The 14,581-nt window shown below is 47.5% G+C and overlaps 1 protein-coding gene across 1 annotated transcript in view; it reads right to left on the bottom strand.

Annotated features, from left to right (window-relative positions):
* The window catches only part of LOC140428896 (piezo-type mechanosensitive ion channel component 2-like), a 319,011-nt gene that overhangs the window by 43,937 nt on the left and 260,493 nt on the right, over positions 1–14,581 (bottom strand). The window contains exons 45-47 of the mRNA XM_072515544.1: positions 9,353–9,541; positions 4,872–5,058; positions 4,485–4,617 (exon numbers count right to left, since the gene is read on the bottom strand). Of these exons, the coding sequence (XP_072371645.1) occupies positions 4,485–4,617; positions 4,872–5,058; positions 9,353–9,541 (509 nt within the window). The remainder of the gene's footprint in view (positions 1–4,484; positions 4,618–4,871; positions 5,059–9,352; positions 9,542–14,581) is intronic.

Genomic DNA, 14,581 nt, shown 5'->3' with positions numbered 1-14,581 from the left:
TGCGATAAATGTTTTGCATAAATGTCAATCCTTTGACTGAGATTGTACCATGTCCACTTTGTTCATGCCGTTGAGCTGCACAATCCTTCATTCATTCTAAGCTGCAGATACACGTGGAGGTTTCTACCAGAGAACATTTGCCAAGTCCTGTGGTGATGGAGAATTGGTGACAGGGGCTGTGAACCTGGTGAAGAATCTACACACAGGAGGCAGATGCGTGCAGGTCAATGGCCACCTGTGTTGGAACAGGGGTGTCTTTGGGGCAGTAGCATCTGTGAGTGAGCAATCCTCCTCCGGATACCCTCTGCTCACCCCAGGTGGGAAGGGGGCTAGAAAAGGTGCTCTAAAATAGAAGGAAAGCTGAATCAGTTCTGAAGAAGAGTCAAACTCGAAACGTCAACTGTGTTTCTCCGTCCGCAAATGCTGCTGAGTTTATCCAACGTTTTCTGTTTTTATTTCCGACATCCACAGTATTTTAATTTTATGCCAATTGTTTAAGGTTGATGCCCAAAGACAAATTTAGTAGATAAAGGAATAAAGGGCTTGAGAGATCTAACAATATGCAGACTACCATGACATGCAGAGCTTTTATGAAGCCATCTTGGCCATCTATAGACCAGGTCAAATGGGCAAAACATCTTTTGCTCACAAGATGGTGTTTTTCTTAAGGGTGACAATCCCATCTATCAACGCTGGAAAAACATTTTCAATAACTCCTCAACTGTGAATCCACAGTGGCAGTTGTTGCTCTCCAGGCTATCCCCCAGTACCCTGAGGTAAAATCCATGGGTCAACCACCATCGATGGGAGAGCTGCAACAAGCAATCAAAAGAATTTTTAAAAAGTGAAGCCTGTGGCCTAGATGGTATTCCTGCTGATGGCTTTAATGCTGGTGGGCTTTTGCTTACATTAATACCCCATGGCTTATGGATTCCATCTCCCACCTGTTTAGGAGCTGTAACATATATTGGATTGTATTCCATAACCACTTTTTAAAGTGTCAGTTTGAACTTCTGTTGAACAATTAGCAGCTCCCTGGACCCGGGCCCTCGGGAGGCCATATTCGGGGTGTCGGACCAGCCGGGGTTGGAAACGGGTGCGGAGGCAGATGTTGTAGCCTTCGCCTCGTTGATCGCCTGAAGGTGGTTCCTGCTGGGATGGAGAGCAGCCTCTCCACCCTGTGCCCTGGCGTGGCGGGGGGACCTGTTGGAATTCTTGACTCTTGAGAAGGTTAAGTTTGAACTGCGGGGAAGGATGGAGGGGTTCTACAATTCATGGGCATTATACATTGTGCACTTTCAAGAACTGGATAACATCGAACATTAGTTGGGGGGGGGGGGGTGGTTGGGAGTGTTGGGGGACTGTATGTGTTAATGGTGACTATGGGTGATTCCTGATCCCTTTTTGTCATTTGTTTATGTGAACATGCGGGCTAATGTCTGGGGTTTGGTGGGAGGATGGGATCATTGTAATTGATATGGGAATTGACATTATATTCGTTACTGATTATTGTTTATTGATGGTGGGTGCAAATTTGGGAGGAAATGTGAAAAAGGAGAATAAAAATATTTTTGAAAAAGAACTTGCTATCAATCAGCCATGGTCACAATGAATGGTGGAGCAGGCTCAAAGGGCCGAATGGCCTCCTCTTGCTTCTATTTTCTATGTATGTTTCATGCCTCAAAACCCTAAACCTTACAGACTGCAGTGTCGTCTCCACACTGCACCAGGTTTGCAAGCCACCTTCAATCTCATCAGCTCCGCAAACAAGAAATGCAGCCTGTCTTTGAAAGTTGCCAAAACAAAACTCTTATCAACCCAGACCTGGTCAGCCAAATATCCGATTTCTTCTCAATGTTGAAAGAAAGACTCTGTAATATGTTGAGCACTTCCCATACCTTGGCAGTCCCCTCTCTAAATACGGCAACATGAACAGGGAAATCTAACACCAGGGCTGAATTCTCCAGCCGTTGTGGTTCTCTTTTCGTGCCGGGAGTGCATCCACGTCTGTGGGTTTCCCAGTGGCATGGGTGGTTTCAATGGGAAATCCCATTGACCAGCGAGGGGAGTAGAGTATCTCGCCATCAGGGAACAGCGCGCTGCTGTGAAAGACGCAGCTGGAAGACTGGAGAATCCAGTGCTAGTGTTCAGTGCAGGTATTATTACCACACTCCTGTAACTGCAGCGAGACTGGACTGTGTATTGGTGACACATTAGAGCGCTAGAGAATTTCCATCAGTAATAATTCTGCCATGTCTTCCAAATTCAGTAGGGAGGAGTTCAAACAAGTGCGGTGTGTCCTTCTTAAAGCCAGCTCCACAAAACCCCCCCAAAAAATCAACTTTGGTGGGTTGAGCACTGTATCGGAATGGCTGAAAAATACTTCCGCAGGCTGGTCCGAAACTCTCAACTGTCAAATGGGCAACGTTCCCGGCAGGACAAAGAAAACGTTACAAAGACACTCTGAATCTCATACTTGAAGCACGGCAGCATTGACAAAATGATTGAGAGGAGCTTGCTACCAATTGTTCACAATGGACACAATTTGTCCATGAAGCTGCTAGGAGTGACAACGGCTTAATGGTGAGGGAAAGTGGCGGCAGAGAAGGCAAGAAACGGAAACAAATGCTGCACTCCGGATCCCACTATCTCATGGGAGGCCTGCCTCATGTGCCTAAAAATTTGTGGGTCGAAAATTGGCCTGTTCAGTCACACAAAGACCAAGAAAGATATGACCGTGTGTTGATGCCATCTTCCAATCAATGGGCAGCCAAATGACTGTCAGATACGCACCTGTTCCTCTTTGAACCACAAAGTCCAATATCCTGTCTGTCTTTTGTACACATCGATATTAGCATTATGCTGCTCCTTTTGAACATTTACAGTGAATCCGCAACGTATTGAAAAATGAGGGCTCAACTCTCATCTTTTCAATCTTCCTCATTCCTTCCCAGGACCTGGGAACTGTAGAACTTCTCAACTCTCTCGTGTTTATCTTAATCTTACAAAGAGCACTGCTTGAGAGTGTATTGGAGGCAGGTTCAATTGAGGCCTTCAAAAGGGAATCAGACTGTAACATGAAGTGGGAGAACGTGCTGGGTTACCGGGAGACAACGGGGGCGGGGTGGCTCGAAATGAATTGCTCATTTGGAGAGCCTGCGTAGACACGATGGGATGAATGGCCTCCTAATGTGCTTCAACAATTCTGTGATCCTGTGAACCAGCTTCCAAAGTCAATGCCCAGTCATGTCTATTGAAGCCTCTCCTATTTAGCTCATCTTGTTCTTTTATTCACCCAGGATTCACCATTTTTATATATTTTTTATTGAGCTGTAAATTCTTGGGTATTGTTCAGAACACAGGTTAATCCAGTCATGTCAATAATCACTGCAGAATCTGGCCTCAAAGACTTTCACTTTTGGAACCCTGTGGCAAGATTCTCCCCTATAATTCTTCACTACAACAATCTCTGTGACTCAATCTGTTTAACATTTCTATCTGCTTCAGTGCTTGGTGTTTTAGAGGTGATCTAAAGCAAGAACTGTAGATACAGGCTGAGTGATATCTTTAAACGTAGCTATTTGACATTATCTCCATACTCCGTCACTGCTGCAATACTACCCCCCCCCTCTCCCCCCCCCCCCCCCCCCCATTGCCGTCCCATTACTCGCCTTATCAGTGTTATCTCGCTGTTGTCACCTTATTACTCCCCTTCCCATGATGCTCCAGACCCCTCCACATCTCCCATCACCATGTTACTCCATCACCACATTGGCCCAGTTTGCTAGCTTACTTCCAATATCATGTTACTTCCCCACAGAGATCTTCTAATTCGTAAATATACCATAAATATGTAGTTTTCCGGAGATTCACAGATTCAATTTATTCTGTGCATGAGCTGGTGTACCAGATAGAGTCAGCAGGAGACATGGAGAAACATATTAGCTTAAGCAGGAGAGAATACCATTCCAATTCTCTTCCTACACCGAGTGCTGCACTAAGGCAGACTTTGTCCGGTTCCATAGCTAGTAATTCCTGAAACAGGTCCCTAGTCTGTCACCAGGGGCTTGTAGTTTGAGGAGTACAACTCCACATCAAGCCTGGCTGCCCTGGAGTCTCTCCCACTCTTACCACCAGCCACTGTTGGGAAGGATTTTGCAGGTTGACCCTGAACCTGTTTGGCCGCGTTATGAAAGCACCTTCCTTGGTCATCAAGTCCTGGGGTGGGACTCGAACCAGGAGCTTCTGGTTCAGTGGCAGGAAAGCTAAACACTACGCCACAAGACCTCGGCAGGGGAGAATACCATGTACCAAATACATTCAAACACTTCATTAATAGTCAGTTGCATATTTCTTGTTTGCTGACATTAGCGTCTTGGATTGAAAAGCCCACCCACCCCCTAACCCACAGATGAAAATATATTTGAAACTATGAATTGATCTTCAGTTAGGCTTCGCATTGGAGAAACGTAGGACCTCCTTACACGACGGTGATGCATCTTTTCGCTGTGTGTGACTTTTCCCTTATCTGCTCCTTGATAGTTTCTCTGAATCGCTTGCTGGCCTTTGGTGTTTCTCTTTTCTTCCTTTTCGATCTCTTTGGGACTTTTACTCTGTCTGAAGAGAAAGATAGTCAGAGTGACTCCATTACACATAAGCCATTAATACTCGGACAATGCCCTCACTAAGAGCAGAAGAAATAAGGTCAGGAGTAGACCATATGGGCCATTAAACATACTCCACAATTCCTCGCTGTCCTTGTAGACCGACTCCATTGTGTGTGTGTGTGTGTGTGTTTGTGCATCTGGGTGAGTTGTGTGTGCTGAGTATTAAATTGAATTAGTTCAATTTCCCCAAACTCAATTTCTTACCTTCTCTAACCAGCCGCCTGGTAACATTTTTTCCCCCAGGAGACCTTGCCGTGTCCTGTAGGTTGACATTTTGCATGGTGTCATTGTCCTCGTTCACCTCTCCCAACTTCTGAACCTTGTTCTGTTTCTGCTCCTTCTCAAGATGCTGCTCCTTCACCATGTTATGAGAATCCCACAGGCCGTGGCACTGTCACAGGGTGGGGGAGATTTGGAAGAAATGTTCATCAGAGATTAAAAAATTTATGCCTTTTTGTGATTAAGGGTTTGTGATCTTCCCAAAAGGGAACAAAGTCGGCTAGTGAGCGCATTTAGCCGCGTGTTTCCTGGCACTCGCAGTACCAAGAAACACGTGGCTATTCATAGAATTTATAGTGCAGAAGGAGGCCATTCGGCTCATCGAGTCTGCACCGGCTCTTGGAAAGAGCACCCTCCCCAACCGCACACCTCCACCCTATCCCCATAACCAAGTAACCCCATATAACACTAAGGGCAATTTAGCATGGCCAATCCACCTGACCTACACATCTTTGGACTGTGGGTGGAAATCGGAGCACCCGGAGGAAATTCACGCACACACAGGGAGAACGTGCAGACTCCGCACAGACAGTGACCCAAGCTGGGAATCGAACCTGGGACTCTGGACCTGTGAAGCAATTGTGCTAACCACTATGCTACCATGCTGCCCACGGTAGCATAGTGAACGGTATTCAATGCAACTCGTTTTGAATAAAGGGCCTGAACGGGGAACGCGTGGCCAAGGCAGCACAGAGCTCCGTTTTTTACATTGGGGAACTCCGCTCGCCGGAGGTAATGAGAGATCGGGCCCCAAAGGGCAGGCAGCTGGGGACCTCCGAGTTCCTTGGCAATCCCCACTAGTGCCTTTCCATCTGGTCCCCGTTTGTGGAGACCAGAACCAAACAGTGCTTGCCTGAGGTCCCTGAGTTGAAGGGATTGAATCCCAAAGCCTCAGGTACATTGGGAATCTACACATTAGAGCAAGGCTTACTGCCTCGCTCTAATATGCATGTTCGCCAAAAGGTGATCCCGCCCATTGTTGGCAGGATTCACCTTGCAATGTCTCACAAGATTGCGTTGAATCTCACGAGGCATTACGAGCCGGCTATATCCCGGGAGCAAGGTCTCCCGGCTTTCAATGGCCATGCTGTGCCGTAGCGAGTTGATTTTCTGATGCAGCGCCACGCTGCATAGGATCACGTCCTAAATTTTCCTCTTGTGTGATTTGAATTTTTCTACTGACTAGGAACTGTTCTTGTTTATTGCATTCTGATCCTTGCCACCCCCAGCAGGCATTGGCTCTTGTTGAAGTGCCCTATCGGAATGGTCATTCTTCATGTGCGAGCCTTGTGTCAACCTGTTATTCAGCAAAGTTCATCCAAATGTGCACTTTCCAGAAAAGCCTGGAAAAATGCAGGCAGCCTGGCACAAAACCGTGGGAAATTGCAGGACTAAGCGGAAATGGCTCAGAGAATTGGGTAGTTCTTTCAAACAGCTAAAACCTGAGCTCTATGAAAACCAAAAAATCAGTGGTGAAGACGATATAGAGATGAACTAAAATTACTAACCTTTTCCACAAACCCGGTACGGGCAGAACACAGGCGTGTTCTGAGGCGGGGAGGGCGGGGGGGGGGAGAGGGGGTCTAAAATTGAATGGACGGGATTCCCTCCGGGAACCTGCCCACCCAAACTCAGACGCAATCTCACACTTCGGTGGGCTGAGCTTTGGGTGGAACAGCTGTCCATTGACCTGTTCAGGGCCTTATCCCGCACAGCCTCAATTTCTAGGTTGACAGATGCGGGTAGGCTGGGAAAGTGACATTTACACCTTTCCCCATCCCAGGCTGGAATGGGGGGGTTTGTGCTCTCAGGTCCCCTCAGAGTTGGGATGCTCTCCTCCCCAGGTCGTTGCAGCTGTGAGAACCCCCCCCCCCCCCCCCTTGGCCTAACCCCCAGACGCTGAAATAACCACACCCTGCCGATACCACCCCTCCCCCAGCCCTCGCCTCCCTCATCCTCCTGCCCCCAGGACATAAGTTTTCAAAAGGTACAGGAACTTAGTCCCAGGCAGACGGTAGCACAGTGGTTAGCACTGTTGCTTTACAGCTCCAGGGTCCCAGGTTCGATTCCCGGCTTGGGTCACTGTCTGTGCGGAGTCTGCACGTTCTCCCTGTGTGTGCGTGGGTTTCCTCCGGGTGCTCCGGTTTCCTCCCACAGTCCAAAGATGTGCAGATTAGGCGGATCGGCCATGATAAATTGCCCTTAGTGTCCAAAAAGGTTAGATTGTGTTACTGGGTTACGGGGGTAGGGTGGAGGTGTGGGCTTAGGTAGGGTGCTCTTTCCAAGGGCCGCTGCAGACGCGATGGGCTGAATGGCCTCCTTCTGCACTGTAAATTCAGTACCGCGTCTGTCCACTGCAGCGCCCTGCCTGGCCAGATTGAAGAGTTACCAGCCTATCCGATTGGCCAACAGCTCTTACGGGTGAAACTTCCTTCCAAGGGCAGACTGAAGTCCCGCCCACTGCCAATCAACACTCATGTGAGTGTTAAATGGCAGTAGGAGTTCGAGAGTCAGCGGCTGCATGCTAGGTGGCAACTCTCGGGATAGCGAGCGCCAATCGCTCGGTATCCTTAAAATTCGACCCTATGTTACACGTTTGGTTGTTTACGAACAGCTGTGGTATGTAGATTTCTTTCCATTACTGGGTGGAATTTCCTTATGACTGGAATGTACACTTCATTGTGCGATTGGTATGGTTTTAGGAATTAGCCTCCCCAAATCACAACAAACCAAAATCCTGGTCAACGATAAATCAATTTTCAGCAGAGTGCTTGTGTGGTACCCACCACACCCAGTGATGAAACCAATAATGGCTAATTAGAATTTGCTAGATTTATTTTGGGATGAAATAACACACTGAAGAAAGAAAACCTTGACAAGGTAATGGGCAGAAACAAGCCGAATTGCAATGGAGTCCCAGGTTGAGCATATTTAGCCAGATGTTTACCGACACTCACGGCGCCGAGAAAGACCACGCTGTCAAACGGGACTCTGTTCAAATCCGGGGCCTCAGCGGGGAACTTAGTCCCATTTCCTGCACGGAGGAGCTCCGCGAGTCAGAACCTCTCATTTTTAAATGGCGCCCCGATCTCTCGATCCCCCCCCCCCCAAATGACCCCGAGCCCCCCAAAGCCCAAACTCACCTCGGGCCCCCCTGCACCCCACCTCACACCGGCAGAGCACCCCCAGCACAATTCCTGGTGTGGGCACAATGCCAGCTTAGCACCTTGGCACTTAGAGCCTGGAAGTGCCACCTGGGCACATTGGCAGTGCCAGGCTGGTCCCCAGTTGGCACTGCCTGTGCCAGGCTGCCTGTGCCAGGATACCACCCTGCCCAGAGGTCAATCATCCAGGAGCCTCCGCTTCCCTGGGAGGCCCCCCAAGTGTCATCCTGCCTGGTCACCATTTATGGAGACCAGCACTGAACGGCAGTTGCCTAAAGTCTCCAAGGCGAAGGGGTTAGATCCCAACACCTCGAGTAGATCAGGCGAGTTGCTTATTAGAGTGAGACTAGCTGTTCACTCTAATATGCAGATTTGCCAAAATACTGATCCTGCCCACAATGGGTGGGATCCAGATTACAAAATCTCACAAGATCCCTTTAGATATAAAGTTTCATTTAGATCTCGCGAGGTGTGGCGAGCCGGATGAATTACGGAAGAAGCCTCTTTGGGCATCTCCCGGCTGTGCCTCAATTCAGACGGGACGTGGCAGGTAGATTGTGCCCAATATTACTTTACTGTTCAATAAGAAATAGCAATGATTGAAAGCATAAAAACAATTTGAAGGGTTAAGATACCGCAAAGTGGATTTTGCCGTATGGGTTGATAATGGGCATCACTTGAATGCAAAGCAGAGGGGCAGATTGGCTTGGCAGTCCCATATACCTGCCCATTCACTGAAATAGAAGGTGTTCAGTCACAATTTCACTAGCATGTTGCTCAATACCCAATGACCAAAACCTCCAACTGTACCAACGTCAGAAATCTCATAAAATAGATGCTGGTTTCAGGCAGCATCGTAAGATTGGAGTAGTAAATTAGGCCTAAGGAGCAAGTTACAGCTCCACTGTGACCTGAATTTCCAGATTCAGTGAGATGGGGAACTCAGCATTTGGATTTACAGAGAGTTACAAAACCCATGTGATTGAAAAGCTGACTCTCATCGGGGTCGCCAGCCCGCAAAGCCTCAGCCCGTATCACTCAATGTCAGGACAAATACCCTCTTTCATCAAGCCACTGTGACCTTCCATCCTGGACCATGCTAAGTTCAGGGGGATTTGCCTTGTACTTACAACAGAGTGTGACACTTTGAATGTGACAGATATGTACAAGATACAAGATTTTTAGATAATAGATACATCAATGTTCCAATAAATGAATAGATTTGATGGTTTGTGCAATTACCTTTAAGACTGACCTATGCAGGAACAGAGCAAGCAATTGGATAAGGTCATAGTGCACATAGCCATCCTTTTTCTCAATGCCAATGATGTTGGGAAGATAGAAAGGTTGATTGAAGTAAAGCACTCGATAGGAGGTGCTGGTCCAAGGGAAGAATCCAAATTGAAAGCAGTACTTTACAACAACGCTGACCTGTAGAGAGGGGGACAGGAGGAAGGGATAGTGAAATATTTAAATACACTGGGGAGGGCCAGGGACATGTCCCTTCCAGGGAAATGACCAGTGCCCAACTATAAATAAAAGTGAAAGATAGTACCACCAACTACATAATTCTGATGAAAAGCAATGTATTATCCACAAGCTCATGAGACATCAAGATATTCTACACGATAATAAACAATTATAACGCTCTTTGTAGATGTAGCAGTCAGTGAGTAAGATTGGCAGCAGGGACAAAGGAAGCAGTCTGCATGTGAGACAATCCCTTAGTGTTCCCTCAGATCCCAGTCATATTGCTGCTATATTGGTACTCCCAGCATGTTAATGTGAAGAGGATAGTGCAGCCATCTCAGATGGCTACCTGCAAAGAACCATGGGAATTCTGGCCAACCCAGGACTCAGACAGACTCAGAGCTTGTGTATGTATTTGCAACACAGATAGCTAGACGCGATCGAAACCCCCGCTCGTTTGCATTCTAATGGCCCATAAATATAAAGACCGTATACCTCTGTAACTTTGATAGATTAAGTAGGAATATGATGCTGCTGTATTGAAATCTGTGGAACCTGTCCTTGACCAAGGGTAACCGGCACACCAGGGATGGATAAGGGATCAACAGTGTGATCCACCACGCTTCGCGTTCAGGATCAAGAGGACGGAATATAGCCATCTCAGATGGCCACCTGCAAAGGACCATGGGAATTATGGCCAACCCAGGACGCAGACACACTCAGAGCTTGTGTGTGTATTTGCAACCCAGATAGCCAGACGCGATCGAAACCCCCGCTCGTTTGTATTCTAATAGCCCATTTCCCCAGAACCAAAGAACTGTACTCAGGTAACCGATACAGATACAGACTAATCGGCACCACTCCTTTTACTCAGGGAGCCCAAACAGCCAAGGCCAATGACCGCTAAGGACACGCCCAGCCATCAAGGCACCCGCCCCTTTATTGGCCAAAATTGAAGGCAGTGATCGAAGCCTGTCGAATTATTGGGTCCAAGTTAAGGACCGCCCCAAAGAACGCAAAATCCCAGAGGGATAAGAAGAGACACAGCCATGTGCTCGGTCTCTCTTGGATCCAGCCTATGCCAACCCAAGTGCAGCATAACGACCAGACAGACAAGTTCAAGACCGACGATTGCTACCAGACGGATGAGCCCAGCAGAAGCAGCCACTTCTTCCACCCAGCCACGCAAGATCCGGACAAAGGCCTTGTCCATCTGCATAGAGCCGGTTGCCCTGAAGTTAAATATAGGTTATTGTAGTTGTTAGTTGTAGTTTAACTTGTAGTGTTTTGTGTTGCATGTCGAAGTAATCCTGGTGTGTAAATAAACCATCTTTGAACTTGAACTGACTAACTGGTTGTGTGGTTTTTTGATCAATATCTGGTAAAGCCTTGTGGTGGTATCATTTGATACCTGGCGAAACTAAAGAGCATCGTTATTAATTGGCAACATTAGTGGCATCTCTGGTGCCGATTGGCAACATTATTGGCGACATCTGACGGAACTCGATTTAGGAGTGACTTTAGAGAACCCACAAAACTTTGAAATCCAATTGCGAGAGAAAGAAAGAACCACAAGTGCAAGCCCATGTCGACCAAATCACTGAATTTCGGAAGTGTGTACTAATCTGCATGCGTACTAACAGGGATATAAGGTAAACTCGTTAGATTGTGTCAAAACTATTGAGGGAATTGTGAACCGGAAAATAGCTTAGGCCATACCCGCAGTTCAAATCGCTGCCTTATCGCCCTGTCCCAAATTAACGATAGGAAACAGAGATTAACGGTAGGAAAAGAGATATTAGAAGCAATGGCCCCAAAAGCGATGGAACGTTTAATGAACCCAGATGAACTTGAGGTCGCAGCGCCCAACAGAGCAGAGCAGTGCCCCATATGGGAAGAAGAGTTGAGGAAGTATTTAAAGGGGAAAGGATGGCCCCTTTGGTCCGATTTTTGTTCAAATGAAGAGTCAGATCCAGGAAGCATAGGACAAACCTGGTGGGACAACCTAACCGATGTGCATAAGAAAAATGCAGCTAAAGTGCGAAAGCCGATGGCAATAGTGTCCTGTTTGGCACAGTTGCGAGGCACAGAGGAGGTCATGAGGATGCTCCGCAGGCAGCTAGTTGAGGAAGAAGAGAAGAATGAGGGAAACAATAGTGAAAGCGAAAAGATTATTGAACAACTCCGGGAACAGTTGGCAGCTAAAGATAAAAGAGATGGCTGATGTCAAACGGGCACACCAATCTTGTTTAGTTCACCTTAGCAGCTTTCAGACCCAGTACGATAAAGCCTACCGAGATACACAGCGCGCAGTCTAGGTAAGAGAAGGGACAGAACAGCAGGTAGCGCGGATTTAAAGGCAGCTTTACAAGCGCTCCATAGCTCCACTACAGAACAAAGACAGAGCACAGTAGAACACGTGAAATGTAGACGACAAATAGAGAAGTTGCAGTCACTACTTTCAGTGCAAAATGGATTTCGGTATACTTTTGGACAAAATTTAGATGAGGAAGATGCCCCCAATTGGCAAGAACAAAATGAAATCGCCCAGAGATATGTGGAGGACACAGAAAATCAAAATAGAGCCCCCCAGGCCCCGAAAAGGAAAGCACCTACACCACCGACGGCACAGGCAGCACACACCCCCATGAATCCAGTCACCACATAGCGCAAGTCATCGGATCAGGAGGAGCCCAATTGCGTTTACACCACCCCATTATCCATCACCCAATTGAGAGGTGCCTGCGCCAAAATTGATCCATTCAAACCTACCGCAGACCCGCATAATTTCTTTGAGAGAGTACGACAGCAAAAGGTTATGTATGGTCTAGACGAAAGGGAGGAAGTTAAACTTATAGTAATGGGCCTTGACCAGTCTGTCAGCTCAGCTTTGTCCAAACCCCAGAATGTAGGAGGAGGAGCCCTACAGGAAATGAAAACGGCCATTTTAGATGCGATTCGGTACAAGGGAGAACCAGTAGAAGGTTTAAACCGCTATCGGCAAAAGAAGGGAGAGCATCCGACCGCATTTGCAGGTCACCTTTGGATCAATTTTAATGCAGTTTTTGGGAATTTGAACCGCGCACACTTAAATGAGGACGACACCACTAAATGATCCCGCACCTTAGTCTCCTATGCCACAGAAGCAGGTCAAAAGGCTTGTGTGAATTACGACCCCGCAGACCACACACATAATGAAGTTTGGGTATTAAAGAGACTTTCCAGTGCATGGGAACAAACCCTACACCGACAGACAGATCAGGATGATATAGGAGCAAATATGCACCCAGTCAGAATTAACCAGGACCCAGCATGGATAAATAAGGGTAGACATGAGGGACAGCACCCCAGAGCACAGGCACCATGAGGTTGCTATAATTGTGGACACATGGGACATTACGCCCGCAAATGCCGACAAAACCCCCCGGACCAGCAACGCCACCAATAACCAGGCCCCCCACCCAGGAACAATGTTAGGCCCATACATAGTGTTAGCGCCCGTTCAGACAATTCAGCAATCAACACCACAGATTGACGGTGTTCGGACTCCCCAACTTGGGTCTGCGACACACTCTGGGACAAATCTGGTTGACCAGTAGTCACAGGCACAGTCCGGGGACATCCAGTAGAATTTCTTTCGGGAACTGGAGGGTCCCGCATCACTTTAAACTACTCCACAATGTTCCAGCGTGACAAATGGACCACCACAGACATCATCACCCTTAGTGGATTTACCGGACACGTACAGCAAGGATACATCACAGCCCCCGTAGATATTCAGAAAGTAACCATGAGCACCAGACACCTCGTTGACTTGCCCCAAACAGCCGAGCACATTTTAGGAATCGATTTTATGAGCTCCCACAACCTTTCCTTTGATCCCGTGAATAGATGTGTATGGAAAATGACCAAAACTGCGAGAGCCCCCGCTACGCTCACAGTAGGGGACTATGAACATAGGATTTGCTCAATAGGAGACTATTGGTTTGATCCGCAAACAATTAGTACAGACCAGACAATTAGAGAGGTCCTCAGAAAACATAAAGCTTCCTTCGCCCAACACAAACACGATTGTGGGAAGATCCCAGGAATGGCCACAATTTCAGGTCCCGATCCTAAGCCACAGAAGCAATACGGTTTCCCACAGCAAGCTGAGGGTGAGATTTCAAAAGTCATCAATAGCTTATTAGATCGAGTAATTCGGCCGGTAGCCTCAATAAAAAATGTCCCAATTTGGCCCGTGAAAAAACCCGATGGTTCTTGGCGACTGACAATCGACTACCGAGAACTTAACAAGGTCACCCCTTTAGCAGCCCCCACCATTGCCACGAGTCCTGAGTGCATGCTCAAGCATGGAGTACAGCAAAGTACTTCACAGTGTTGGACATCAGCAATGGCTTTTAGTCCATCCTGCTAGACAAGACCTGTCAATACAAGTTCGCGTTCACATTTCAAGGGCAGCAGTATACGTGGACATGCCTCCTGCAAGGATTCCACAACTCCCCCTCCATTTTTCACCGACAATTGGCCAACGGACTTTCCAAATGTTCCCGCCCCGAATGCCTTATACAATATGTGGATGACTTACTCCTACAGACGGACACAAAGGAGGAGCATGTACAGCTCCTATCGGAATCACTTGGCCTCCTACAATCCATTGGATGCAAAGTCAACCCCAAAAAAGCCCAGATCTTAAAAGAAAATGTTCTTTATTTAGGCACCATTATCACCCACGGGAAGAGAGAGTTCGAACAGAAGAGAATTGAGTCAATAATTAAATTGCCCCTGCCCCAAAATATCACTGCACTCTGGTCATTCTTAGGATTAGCTGGGTATTGTAGGAAGCATATAGATGGTTTTGCCACAAAAGCAGCCCCACTTTCAGAGCTCCTAAATAGAACGCCCCATGGGAATGGCTCCCGCAGCACACAGACGCCATCGATGAATTAAAACGTGCCCTAGGCATAGCCCCCACTTTGCAAGTTCCAGACCCACACTCTC

The sequence above is a fragment of the Scyliorhinus torazame genome, chromosome 8, assembly GCF_047496885.1.
Source record: "Scyliorhinus torazame isolate Kashiwa2021f chromosome 8, sScyTor2.1, whole genome shotgun sequence".
Taxonomy (NCBI): Eukaryota; Metazoa; Chordata; class Chondrichthyes; order Carcharhiniformes; family Scyliorhinidae; genus Scyliorhinus; species Scyliorhinus torazame.
The sequence above is the reverse complement of the archived record's forward strand: the minus strand, read 5'-3'. Positions and strand labels throughout refer to the sequence as shown.